Source organism: Stegodyphus dumicola, chromosome 1, assembly GCF_044657685.1.
Source record: "Stegodyphus dumicola isolate Sdum_Otavi_A_Nest chromosome 1, ASM4465768v1".
In the NCBI taxonomy this organism is placed as follows: domain Eukaryota; kingdom Metazoa; phylum Arthropoda; class Arachnida; order Araneae; family Eresidae; genus Stegodyphus; species Stegodyphus dumicola.
The window spans coordinates 189,902,699-189,917,357 of record NC_140768.1 but is presented as its reverse complement, the minus strand read 5'-3'; the positions used below and the strand labels follow the sequence as shown (position 1 = coordinate 189,917,357).

At 32.9% G+C, this 14,659-nt stretch overlaps 1 protein-coding gene across 3 annotated transcripts in view; it reads left to right on the top strand.

Moving 5' to 3' along the window:
- The window catches only part of LOC118189122 (multidrug resistance-associated protein 1-like), a 190,529-nt gene that overhangs the window by 62,153 nt on the left and 113,717 nt on the right, over nt 1-14,659 (top strand). For all 3 annotated transcript variants that reach the window (XM_085824093.1, XM_085824104.1, XM_085824099.1), the window contains one exon: nt 4,656-4,910. In XM_085824093.1, coding sequence (XP_085680219.1) covers nt 4,656-4,910 — 255 coding nt within the window. The remainder of the gene's footprint in view (nt 1-4,655; nt 4,911-14,659) is intronic.

Genomic DNA, 14,659 nt, shown 5'->3' with positions numbered 1-14,659 from the left:
AGTAAATGATACCACAAGCTCCTAGCAGTGGTAGTTGTGGTAACAACAGGAAAGTTTAGAAATACTTAACTCTGAAAATAAGAGACTGCTTTTCTGTCTGTTCAAGCACATAAAGCTTTTCTGTTGTTGTTATTGCTCTCTACAAAAACGTTATGTAAACAGCACATTGGAGGTTCACTTACTCTAGAAAAAGTCCCACAGGGTAGTCTTTTAGTGCCCTTTTTGTTCATCATTTTCATGAATGACTTACCAAAATCACCCAGTGTCACTCTAGCACTTTATGCAGATGACATGGCCATCCTCTGCAAGCACAAACAATTGGATAAACTGGTTCACAACATTCAGGTTTATCTCTCAAGCCTTGAGCAATGGCTCATTACTTGGAAAATCAAAATTAATGTCGTTAAATGTGTTTCCATGATATTCACATGCTTCCGACTCCCATACCCTTCCATTAATTTAAAATTCTTTGATATGACTATATTCCCTGGTCAAACTCATATAAGTATCCAGGAGTGATACTTGATTCAAAACTACTCTGGCATTTTCATGTTGAGGATACTCTCAGTAAAGCAAAGAGCGTCAGATCCCAACTTTATCCCCTATAAGCCCGAAAGAGCCATCTGTTTATCAGAAACAAAGCTCTTCTGTATACTTCAGTTATTCAACAATTTTTATGTTTGCATTTACCATTTGGGGTACTGATGCAAAGACTCGCATAAAAAAATTGCAAGCCATTCAAAGTAATACCTTATGGTTAGTCCTTAGTGCAGCGTGGTGTGTTCGTACTGATATGAATTACTCAGACCTTAACATTAAACCAATTGATATTGTTATTAAAAAACTTAGTCAAAATTTGTTGAACTGATTGATAACCGAGCACTTCAACAGCTTCCTGTCTATGACCCTGGTATTGCAAGTTCACAAAAACGACTAAGAACCGTCATGGGTCGAGACTACGGCATCTATCCTCCTGCTAAAAGGCATAGACACGATCCTGCTTCGTCAGTTCCAGCCTCCGCGACGTGAAGGACTTACTCTCTATCTTCTAAAATTGCTATTCATCACTGACTATACCAAACTGCTATCTTCTACTCAAGTTCAACTGAAAAGTGGCCTTCTTTGCACTGTTATCAATCCGTTCGTTTAAAAATCACATCATGCTTGCAAAATTAATTTCTGCTTTGGATATTTCCTCGTGTTTTCACAAACTTTACTACATTCTGATTTAACATCATATGCCAATGAGCCTCTTAATTTCTGAAACCTTTCCTCTCCACTTTTTGCTTTTGTGTTTTATCTATGTCATAAAAATGTAAAATTTTAAAAAGAATTAAAAATAAAAATACAAAAGATATATAAACCAAAAAAAATTTTTTTTAAATCAAAACTTTTGACTTAATAAATTTTTTTCCTATACCTAAATTAATAAATTTTTTTCCTATACCTAAACTCTTTCGAGCTAATGTGGCTCCCTCTAGTTTGCGTCGTACTAACTATTTATGTAATTTTCCTATTTCTGCTCACTACTTAGATATTTTTATGATGTGGAGGTACATGATTTAGAACCATAGGCACTCCGAAATATTTAATCATTGGCATCATTCTAGAAACCTTTGTGGTGAAATCCCTGAGGAAATCTACCTTGCATTTACATTTCATATTAGAAAGAACCACAAAAACTCTGTACTAGTCACCTGTATAATTGCTGGAACTGAATTAAAAAATGAATTACAACTCTTGTTATTTAGAAAAAACTTCAAAGTATCTGAAATTGTGTTTCCCTGAAAATAAGACTTAAATCAAAAGCCCTAGCATGATTTTTCAGGGTACTCCTGATATAAGCTTTACCCTTGAAATAAGCCCTAATTAAGATCATCAGCTAAATAGGTGCATTATTGCAGAATGACAAAGTGCAGATGCAACACACATGCTTATTTGAAACAAACAGATGTGGTTACAACAAATTAGAATCTTCAGTATTCAATATATTTAGTAATGAATGTTTTGCTTTTGATTTAATAATAAATTTGAAGGATAAGAAGTTTTGATTCTCAGATAAAATGAGTACAAAAAGAAACAACTATTCCATCGAGTACAAGAAAGGAGTTGTGAAGACCCCAGGGATAAAAATCGTACAGCTTTTTGCAAAGAGAAGAATTTGGACCTACAGATGGTCTAAAAATGGTGATCAGACTACAGTAACCTCAATGAACAGGTTAGCAAGGGAAATGCCAAGAAGCGTAAGTGTGGATCAGGTCAGCAACCATTATTTCCTGAATTGGAACATATCTGCGAATGGATTGCTGACAGAAGACCAAAATTCTTTGGGTGTTCGCAGGGCTGATATTCAAACATTTGCCCTTGTAATGGCACCACAGTTAGACATATTGCCAGACGAATTCAAAGCATCACAACACTGGGTGGATGGCATCCGTTATCAATGCGTGCGAACTGTCTCTAAGATTGACAACACTGTTCAAATTGTAAGATACTAAAGGGATTAATAGTGCACTTGCATTTTCAAGTGTTTCATTGATGGTGTCGACTTCTGTAAGCACTAACTCTCGAACATGATTACTATGGATGAAACTGCAGTGTTTATGGGTCAAGCATCTCAAGCTACTATTGATGAGGGGTGATTCTGCAGTACATATTCCCTCCCCCCTCACTCACTGGTTACAAAAGTGCATGCATTGCATGTAGTTTGGCAATTCATCTCGATAGAAGAACCTCCCTCCTTCTAATCATCTCTAAGGGCAAGAAAGAGGAAATCGAATGGGTTTCAGGTATTTATGTTCTTGAGACTGAAAGAGCTAGGTGCACACAAGCAGCAATAAGAAAGTGGGTCAATTTATTTTTACCACTTGTTTTGCAAGGTGATCCAAGAGATATCCTGTATATGATTCTGCTAGTACTTACAGTGCTAAAGCAATGAAGAACTTCCTTGCAGAAAGAAGAATTCATTAAATAATAATTCCTGCAGGAATTAGTTTATATGTCCAAACTCTTGATGTTGCAATAAATAACTAATTTAAAGGCCATTTGCTCATTTGCACATTGCCCATTTCAATGACTACATTGAACATAGAGAAAACAATGAGCTAACTTTGTGAAGAATGAACGAACTTTGCATGGGTAAAAAATGTATGGTATAAGATAATGGACAGCTATGTTGCCAATGCTTTATGCCGATGTTTCAGAAGACGATGACATGACTGTATTAGAATACATGATTTTGTTAATTTTTTAATTTTCTTCAACATGAATAAATATATTTCTTAAACACAAAGGAATGTATTTTTGAATATGAATAAATGTTATATGTTAATTACTGTACATGAAAAATAAAACATTCCCTGAAAATAAACTGTAGCATGTCTTTTGCAGCAAAAATTATTATGGCTTATATTATTATATTATGGGTTATATCAGGGAAATATGGTAGTTGCACAATTGTTATAATGATTTTGTTATTATCACAGTATTAAATGGTAGAAAGAGGATGTTAAACTGTATGTGCCTAATAAACAATTATTAGATAGAAATGTAATACACCGCATTATTTTGTAGCAATAACTGAAAGCTAAGGAATTATCTTTTTTAACCAATAGCTAGAAAACAGAATCACTTATTCTTTTCACTGCATTAGTGCCAATTAGAAAAATAACTACACTTCATATATGATTCTTTATTTGGTAGTAGCTACTTAAAATTATTCATTATGGACGTGCAAAAGTTTGCCAAAGGGAAAACACAATTACCATAAGCATCTTAACATTCCTTGAAAGTTCTGAAATACAGACACAATGCACAGAAGATTATGAAGATATGTTGCTATCTTGTCTAATCCACATAATACTATTATTATCAGATCTTTAATAAGCAAATATCAGTGAAGTGATCATTTTGTTGAAATCTCACCAATTATTTTTACACGAAAGAAATCTCTTTAGCCTAACATCTCAGACATTGGCACATGGCAAAAGAAATGCAAAATGTGTCAATTGCAGAGCACATCAATTCTTATGGAAATAATATTTCTTTACTTTGAGATGAAAGTACTCAAAATTAATTATGCTCATCGTTTCCTGAAGCCAGTTACTACGTCATTCTTCGATTAAAAATGACAAACCTGAAAAAAATCTCGATACAGGATTAAACACAGGAATGAGGCTGAAGCCTCGTCACCATTCCGAAAAGAGGGGGAAAACTGGTTAGATGAGAATTTAGCGTTCGCAGTAATGTAATTTTGAAGTTTAAACAAATGTGTTTTTTTTATTATCAGTTCTTAACATTTTGATATAGTATATTATTTATATATATTAATTTTGATATATGCAAGGAAGATGGTTTGTTAGGAAAAGAGACATTGAGAAGTACATTAAATATCTTCTTAACTTGTTTAACTATTCTGGATCTTAATTTTATATTTTTAATAAAAAGAAAATGCTTTCATTTTATGTATTTCTGTATTTTTGTAGTATGTTCAATATATAAAGATGTACTAATTCAGAAGTCAAACAACAAAAATCAGCGTTAATTTACAAAATTTTGTAATTAACGCTGATTTTTGTTGTTTGACTTCTGAATTAGTATTTATTCGGCATGTTATTGTGTCTTAATTATATAAAGATGTGTTAATTATATTTTAGGCCCTTGTATTGTCAAATGCAGCTAAGAAGAACTATACAGTAGGAGAAATAGTCAACTTAATGTCTGTGGATACCCAAAGAGTGATGGATTATGTTCAGATGGTCAATCTCCTATGGTCAGCCCCTCTTCAGATTGCTATAGCAATATATCTTCTTTGGCAACAATTAGGTATTGCTACTCTTGGTGGATTAGCTGTCATGATTTTGATGATACCTCTGAATGGAGTCATTAGTGTATTTATCAGAAATTATCAGGTAATTGAAGCTATTTTTAAATATTTCTGTCACTGACTGTAATCAATTTTTATGTTAGAAATTTTCATATGAAGTGCAGTGATGATTTGAATTTATAACATATCTTTGTTAACTTTCATGCTAAAGAAAAATCAGCTTGGTAAGCGTGTTGTACCAGTAACCTTTTTTGTTCAATTTTCATAGCCATTCCTTAAAAATTTCAAAACGGACAAACTGCAGCTTAGGAATAGGAATGTACAATAATAGCCAAAATTGTAGGCAATTTAAAAAATTTATATGTTTTGCATATCTTGCAGTTGTGGTTCCCAAAATCTGGGTCATGACTAAACAGTGGATTATAAGACATTTTTGGTAGATTAGAAAAAGTGTTTTTTATTTATTTATTTATTTATTTTCTTTTTGGTTTTCCGTATAAAAATTTATATATTTATTTATAATCTTAAATTAATTTGTATATGTTAATTGTTAATAATTATGTGTATTTATGAATTATTTTCATTTAAGTGGGTTCTTTCTTTTAAATTATTTCATTGGTTCTTTCTTTTGCGCTCAAGCAGTGTTTCAGTGGATTAGACCACTGAGCACTGGCGGTTTAGTCCAAATTCAGATCTCCATGAGCTGGCTTTTACATGGGCATTTTTGTACTTTCCTCCATGTATAATGTGAAAGTTACCCTATTGCTGTCAGAAAGTCTCCCAAAAGGCATTCTTTCCCTTAGGCAGATAGCTTTGCTGTGGTTTGTCATGATCAGTTAATCCAGTCCAATCCAATTTTTTTCTCCCACATTTTTTCAGTGCAATTTTATCTATGTGATTTGTGAAAAATGTCAGCCTTATTCATGAGGGTTGTATAGCTAAAAAGCATGAGAAATGGTGTTTAAATGTTACTTCATTAAATTTTTGTATATTATTTCAAAATTCAATCCTGATTTCAGTAGAAAGAGACTTCAGATATCTGTAGCATAGAGCTTAATGCTTTGTTTAGTATAAAAATCACACAGGTCTGAATGAAAAAAAGAAGCTCAATCAGATCTTATTCTTGAGATCAGTGAAATGACAGTAGCTGTAATTTGTGTGCTTCATGTTATTTTTGCAGCCTATTTTGTAGAAAAAGACAGTTATAATGTATCAGAAAATTAAACGAATCTGTGCTTATTATTTAATCTTATTTAAAATATACATAGTACTAATCTTTTTACTGGTTTCACAAAGAATAAGGTTTGGCCAACTGCAACTACAAGTAAGATGTAGCAGAACAAGAAGATAGTACATGAGTCTAGTATTTTCTATGATTAATGTTCCAAGCAAGCAGATGTATAGTATAAAAATCAAAATTATTAGAAAGCAAAGTATGAAAGTACAAAAAATGAGCACAAAAACTTTTGAGGACATTAGATTGAAAAGTCAATCTTAGGTGCTAAATCTACGAGATCCTTAATGAAGTAATCTGGTGTAAACAGTTCAATCTTCTCCTCATTTAAAAACAATAAGAAAATTGTATTAAAGATATTGTGTTAAAAGCAAGGATTACTTCTTTGTGTGTGGGGGGAGGGAGAGATTTTAGATCTATAGCATCACAATGGAACAATTTCAAAGACGTAGACAAACCAAGATCGTAGAAAACAATTTCAATGGTTAAAAGATCCTTTAAATGATCAGGAGATGAACTAATGCAAATTAATTTTAACTTCTTAGAATCTACAGAAATATCAGTCACATGCATTTTACTTTTGAGAACTATTTTAATTTAAAATTAAGAATGATTTAATTAAAAATATAAGTTGCATTTAACTTTGTTGTTATCTTGAAATTAACATTTATCTTTTGTGTATTTATATGCTTTTTTATTATAAGAATTAAATAATACCAGCATTATATTTTCTTGCTGTAACAAATGAGAAGGCTTATTTTTATTTCTTTTTGTTTTTAATATATTGTTTATAAGCATCTTTGCATTCGTAGCAGTGTTTAGGTTCTTTTGCTTCAGTTTTTGTAAAAAGTTTTCCTCTGCCCCATACCTTGGTTCTCATTTCAAAGTAAATATTGTTCTGAAGTTCAAGCATATATGTCCACTCTGGAAGTGGTGAGTATAGGAAAGTTTTTTGAAAGCTCTCTATTGTCAGCAAAGATAATAACTGGGACAACTATCTTTCTTAAGGTCAGTTGTTAGGTTTGAATAACAAGCAGTTCTTAGAAGTTACTATGATACTTTACAAAACAGAATTTTTCATTGCAAAATTAGTTAGTTTGTAAAGACATAAGGTCTTCTGTATGAGCAAGAATCTTGAAAATCAAGTGCATGTTCTCCAGAAACTTATTAAGGCTGTTGCTTGGACATGCTGACTATTAGAAGATGTAGAAACATGAATTTATATTCAGTGGTTTAAACCTTTAAAAAGTCTGTTCTTATTTTTTTATTATCATATTGATGATACTTTCTTCTATATCAGTCCAATTCTTTAAAGTTAAAAACATACAAGTAAATTTTTCTGCCTGTTCGGTATTCTCTTTTTAAGACTGTTTTCATAAATTCATAGATCTGGCCAGGATTCTTGGCTCATAAATTGGAACTGCTGTATAAAAATCCTTGACATATTTCAGTCCTGAGCACAACCCTGGACAGTCCGGGCAAATTCCCGACATTTAGCAACCGTCTGTAAACCTCTGGTAGCATCCAAAGAAATTAAATAGGTTTTCTATTCAGTTTCATAAAAAACTCAAATTTGCTAATTACTTTACCTTTATTTTTGTTGTTGTCATGACTAATCTTACTTTTCTGATATCAGAGCAAGCTCACGAAGTTCATTGTGGCAAGGAGGCAAGATTTTGCTTGTCAATGGCAAGAGCCGTAGGTCACCATACAGGTGACAATATGACTTTGCTTAGTTCTACCTCCAATTTTGATAGAGAGCACCCTGCTTCCTTAACAGCGACTTTTCGAAAAGACTTTCAGCTTACCACATACTTAAAAGTACCACCATTCCGCACACTATACAGTTACAAACATTCATGCCTTCTCCAGGATTCAAACTTGAGCCCTTTGGTAAAGCAGTCAGTCACTAACTGCTGACCCGGTGGGGTGACACTTTTATTATTGTATTTTTTATTAGATACATTTCTTTGTTTATTTTTACATGTAAGTTTAACAAATTACATGTATGATGTAGCATGATTTTAATCTGGACCTTGTTTGTATTCCATCAGTGGCTGCATTTGATGAAGCCACAAAATACTGTCAGTTTTGTCGTAGATTCAGTTCCGGATTGCTCTGGTATTTTCATATTTTTCCTTATGTGTTATTTAATTTATAGCAGTTTATACTTGTTTCTGGCATAAGTATTTCACTCTCAATTCTGTTGTAGACTCAATTTCTGATATAGGCATTTTCCATTTAATAGTTTTTGTTTAAAATTTAATTCTGGAAATAATATTGTTACGTTATGTTACGTTATTGTGATTCTGTACCCCTGACATCAGGCACACACAGCCAGTGAACAATTGCATATGTTATGTGTAAACATAAAGTGGCATGTCAGCAGTTTTCGTTTAAGCAACTGTGGCTATCATGTAGAAAAATTGCAATTTATCTGGCATTAAAATAGACGTGATAATTTGTTGTAGAGCCAAGAGAAATGGTGGAGTTTTTGAACTGTTCAATGGCTAGTTTAGTAAAGTGTACCATGAGTTGATGAAGGGAACCATTTTTGCGATTTCATGTGGTAACTATGGAGGATTACGAACTGTCATTCCCTGAGGTAAATACTGTTTTGGCAGTTTGGTTTAGACCAGTGATTCTCAACCAGTGGTACGTATACCACTGGCAGTATGCAAAAGAAAAATAGGTGGTGCACAAACAAGCAAAGTACTTTTAATTGTTAAATTAAAAAATGAAATACCCCAACATCCTGTTTAAGTTTTTTCTCTAACACTCATAAAATTTATGCGATCTGAGCTTTGTTTAAGGTCAGTAGTCGATCATAGACTTTAGCAAAGTAATCCGTTTTTATTTTGACAAATATTCAAATTTTAATTAAATATTGTTTTGTTGTGAATTGCTCAAAACTTCTGAACTTTGCACAGAAGTACCGACATCAGACTTGCACCATCTGGTAAAAGGTTACCTTCTACAATGCGCCATACTTTGAGTTCTTTGAATTCCTGTAAGCAGATGGATGTCAGGCATAAACAGAGCCAGATTTAGACTTGATAAAGGCCCTAAGCTATTTGAGATAGGGGGCCTTTATAAGTCTGTTATAATATATTTTAATACTATTTATACTGTATTTTAATTTTTTGGGGGCCCTAAGCTATAGCTTGTGTAGCTTCTACGTAAATCTGGCCCTGGGCATAAAACTTCCAAGCGCAAACACCAAGCAACCAGTGTTGGATATATACAAGTTGGTAGCAGTATGATCCTTTTATAGCTTTAGAAGGCACTTGCAATTAGTACTTTTCATCCTTAATGATCAAATACACTCTTACATGTTAATGGTCTTTCCTGTGGGTAGAAGGATATTTAGTTGGAACAGTGCAATGTGTCATACTATCAGAATCATTTGTGAATGGTTCAAAGAGCATGACAAAGACTTATGCTTACTTCCCTGGCATTTGAATTATTTAGAGCTTAACCCAGTTTAACATATTTGGGAATACCTTTATCAACATGTTTGCGAACCGAATTCTCCACTATGCACTCATAAGCAGCTATCACATGCACTGCAGTTTGCTTGGTCCAGGGTCCAGATACCTTTAACAATCATCTTACTGAATTTCTTCAGTGATATTTAGTGGATATCCTTGTTTATCAGCAACAGTTATTCTGGATAACAGCGGGTGGACATAATAATATGGCTTCTCTGTGTAAACTATTAAAATTTACTTCTCCCCCCTCCTCCTGAATGGATTATCAAGCCTGAATTAAGTAGTACCTTCGTTCCTCACATATTCCCCCTAGCTTTTTAACATCAGGTTTTGAAAATATTTAAAATATTTGTGTAATTTTTCACTAAGTCAGTACAGAAAACAAGCTCCCCCTAATTTAAAATGAATTCATCCATTTAATGATTGTTTTCATTTTACTAACAAAAAACAAACCTTCTCAAACTACCTATGAAGGTCATGCCAAAGCCTTCCCTTATAGTTGTCGAACTTTATCCCTGTCTAATACAAGAACTGACTCATCACAGTGAAATCAACATGAACTGACATTTAGTGTATGACTTTGCTGAGAAAACGGGAATTCACCTTCTCTAGTTATTTATGGATGATTTGAGGACTAAAGAGTAGCAGAGACAACAGTAAAAAAATGGAGGATATTCGTTACAGGGAAATAGACATGAAAGTATCTTATTAAATATTGTAATGTTAATATTACAGTCAAAAGTTGTTAATTCGGACACCCATAATCCGGAATGATCTGTAATCCGGACCTCAAAGCTACAAACTTTCTGCGCATGCGTTTACGAGTGCGCGTAAGACCTTTACGGCTGCGAATATGTTTGTGCGCATGCGCGTGTAATGTGTAACGGAGGTAAGCTAAAATTATCTAATTCAGTTAATGTTGCAGATTGTGTTGTTCCTTAATCTACAAATTGGATCCGGCTTATTATTTTTTGCGGACTGTTAGAGCAATTTCATAAAAGTAAGCTTGAACTTTCGATTATGTCAAATAGAATTTCCGATATATATTTACTAATATGTAATTTGTATCTACAAAGCGAAAGTATGATTTGAAATCCGAAATCTGTTTATTAATTTCACGCCGCGGATTGGAAGTTGATCTGTCAGCACTATCCTTATCTTCAGGGCAGATGTTTTTATTTTATTTGGCTTATAATTCTTTACTAAGTGTAGTATTTCATCTCGATGTACTCTGTCTTTGATATGATTTAAATCAAATTCCTCGTCATTATAATTCGCTTCCGATAGTGAAGAAAGTGACCCAGAGGTTATTGAAAACGAAAGCATTTCGATTGACAGATTAGCCGGTATTCTCAACACAGCAATTATAGGACTTGAACAGCGGAACTTTGTAACTAAACAAAAAATTATGTCTGTTTAATAGAATTAAAGAGAAAGTATTATCACATGAAATGATGCAACTTACATTGAAAGAAATGTTTAATAAAGTAAACAAATAAATATTAAGCTTTTTCTTTTTGTAAATTTTGATACCCTTTAGATCATAATTGTTCTTTATTTCATAAATTACGGTTTCATATTTTTAATTTTGTAATCTCTGCATGCCATCTTACCAGATTTAAACTGATGATCTATAATCCGGAAAAATCGATAATCCAGAATCGCCGAAGTCCCGTCGAGTCCGGATTAACAACCTTTGACTGTGCTATGAATTCCTATTGGAAATAGGAAGTAGGAGAAATAATATTTTGATAGTTACGTGTAGTTTATGAAAGATTACTTGTCATCTGTTGTGTTCTTACTTTAACTACATTCTTTAGAAATTGAGTTATTCACATACTTCTCTCCTCTTGATTTTTGGACAATGAAATTGATAAAAAAAGGAGGAGGAAATTTGTGAGAAAATATAGTATACGTTGGTGTTGTAATGTATTTTGCAGTAATTGACAAAACAGGGAATCTTCTTATTAGAACATAAATTTTATTTCTAGTTCACGGAGATAAATAATTAGAAAAAATTATTTTCTGGCAAAACTTTCGTACTACTTTTATCTGGTAAAAACTTCAGAATCTAATTTTTAAAACAATTTCTCACGTTGCTGAGCAACGGTTACATAATACAAATATGGCATTGCCACTTCAACAATAAAAAGTTATTTATTAAATAACAAGGTATTACAACCTCTCCCCCTCCAGACAAACTTTAATTTATATTTTTATAAATTTAATTTATATTTTTATAAATGACGTTTTCCCCCCCCCCCAAAACAACAATATCAGCATAATACAGAATTGAAATACAAGAATTTAAAGAAGAATTAAACAAGAAATAACATAATAACATACACTGAGGAAGAGAGGAAGGATCAAAAAAATTTTTTTTTATCTATATAGAGAAACAAATTATTTAATCAGGTCAGGGAGTACGACTTAATGCGTCTACATTTTTATGGTTTTTACCACTTCAATGAACGACCGTGTAATTGTAGGGTTGTAGTACTAGTGCCCATCTCATAAGTTGTGGATTTAGAGTCACATTATCTTTGAGACAAACTAAGGGATTATGATTGGTCATGAAGAGGAATTTAGTATGCCCATCTAAATAACATTGAAGTTTCTTTACAGCAAATATTATGGCGGCGCATTCCTTTTCAGTACTTTTTTTCAGTTTCTGTAAACTTCTTATTGAGATATAATACTGGATGTTCATTGTCTCATTCATCTTTTTGATCTAAAAGCACACCCATACCAGAGTTTGAAGCATCAGTTTGCAAAATAAACTCCTTATTGAAATCAGGTGCATGTAGTATAGGCCTTTGAGACAGTTTCTCCTTTAGTTCTTCAAATGCTTTTGTTCACTCTTGTGTCCAATTTATTTTCCCTTTCTTTAAGTTTCCTTTCAAAGTTTCTATTAAAGGTGCTGCTATAGATGAGAACATGGGAATGTAATGATTATAATATCCCGCTAATCCTAAAAATGCTCTGACTTGACTTTTTGTGGATGGCATTGGAAAATCAAGAATAGCTTTTACTTTCACTTCACTTGGCATGCTTATACCATGACCTACAATATGTCCTAGATATTTTATCTTGAGCAAATTTACATTTTATTGGTTTAATAGTTAAACCAGCGTCCTTTATTTTGGACAAAACGGCTTTCAGGTTTTAGATGCTCCTCCCAGGTGTTTGAAAAGATTGCCACATCATCTAAATATGGAACAACAAAGTTTTCACAACCGTGAAGGATTTCGGCCATCATTTTACTAAATGAAAATGGTGCATTTTTAAGTTCGAAAGGCATCCGTAGAGAATGTGCCAAGACTTGTAACAAAAGTGGCTAGTCTTTGAGCATTAGGTGTTAAAGATATTTCCTTTGTTAAATCCAAAAGAGTTATATATTTTGCACCTGCTACCGTTTCTACTCGTTATTCGATGTTAGGCAAGGGAAAGAATTGTGTTTTTGTCAACTTATTCAATTTTCTATAGTCGATACAAGGTCTTGGATCCCTCCCTGATACTTCCATTAAAATCATAGAAGAAGTGTAATCTGAATCTCCTATTTCAATTATTTTATGCTGAAGCATTTTATCAATTTCCGTTTTTAATATATCCATTTGTCTAGGAGACATTCTGTATGGTTTACAGTGCATTGGGGTGTTTTCTGTCAATTGAATATCATGCGTTATTAAATGAGATTTTCCAGGCTTATTAGAAAAGATTTTTGAAAACTTCAGCAGCATATCATGCAATTCTTGAATCTGTTGTTCATTTAGCTTATCACTTAAGGAACTGTTTTCTTTAATGTCCTCAAAATCGAACAATGTTGGTGTTCAGAGTCAATTGTTGGGAAATTTTCCTCCATATCATCAATTTCCGATTGATCTTCTGTAATCATAAGGTTAACCGATTCTGCTCGCCTATGATAGTCTTTTTTTTCCTTCGAAACTCGCAACATAATTAGTTTCGGATAATTTCTTCTCAACCTTCCCAGGACCTTTCCATTCTACTGCTAGTCTGTTTGGTTTATTCGTTGATACAACTAATACTAAATCTCCTTCAGAGAATTCTCTTTTAATAGCTGTACGATCGTACCACACTTTTCTTTTGGTTTGCATTTCCAGCATTTTATCTGTATCCATCTCTTTGCACCTTTTTAACCGATTTATCAATTGAAAAACGTATTCAACAACATTATTTCCTTCGTCTTCAGGATTCATTCATTGTTCATATAATAATGTTACAGGTGTTCTAAGATTTCGGCCATATACTAATTCTGCAGGTGTAAATCACGTACTCTCGTGCGTTATTGTTCTTAAAGCAAATAGAGCTGCAGGAACTTGCTTCTCCCACTCAGGGTTCTTCGATACACAAGACTTTTAAAATTCGTTTGATTGTTCGGTGAAATCTTTCAACAGGGTTGCTCTGCGAATGGTGTACTGAGCTTCCAGTTACTTTTATTCCAAATTTTTCTACAAATTCAATGGCTAGATTGCTCATAAACGAGGTACACTGCTAAAAAAAAAAAAAAAAAAAAAAAAAAAAAGGGACAGTCCTATATCTCTTGATCTACTGGGCCGATTGACAAAATTCAAATTGCGTTCTTCATGTCTCGAAAGCGCGACTTAGGATATATATTAGATTTATATATAGCACTATTCTGACATAGGTATTTTGACACAAAATCGGACTTTTTCTGAAATAACATACCAATTTTTTTCCATATTTCGATTCTACGGCTCAAATTATGCCAGAATACCAAGTTTTGTAAAAGTCGTACAAGTAGTTTTTAAAATATTACATCTCAAAATTTTAGCTCCTCAATGTTAATTGAATTTGGCAAATTCCAGTATTCAGTAATCTTAGCCTCTCTGCTATACGTGGACTAAAAGTATATAAAAGCAATTTCTCCAATCTGCTGACTTAAATTATGAAATAAAATTAATTTTTTAATTGCATTTATGGAAAAACTTCAGTGATGTTGCACACACACACACACACACACACACAAAAAAAAAAAAAAAAAAAAAAAAAAAAAAAACCACTGAAGATCTTAATGCATATTAGTTTAAGCACAACAGCCACAATCATCAGTTCAAGCATGGATGTGCT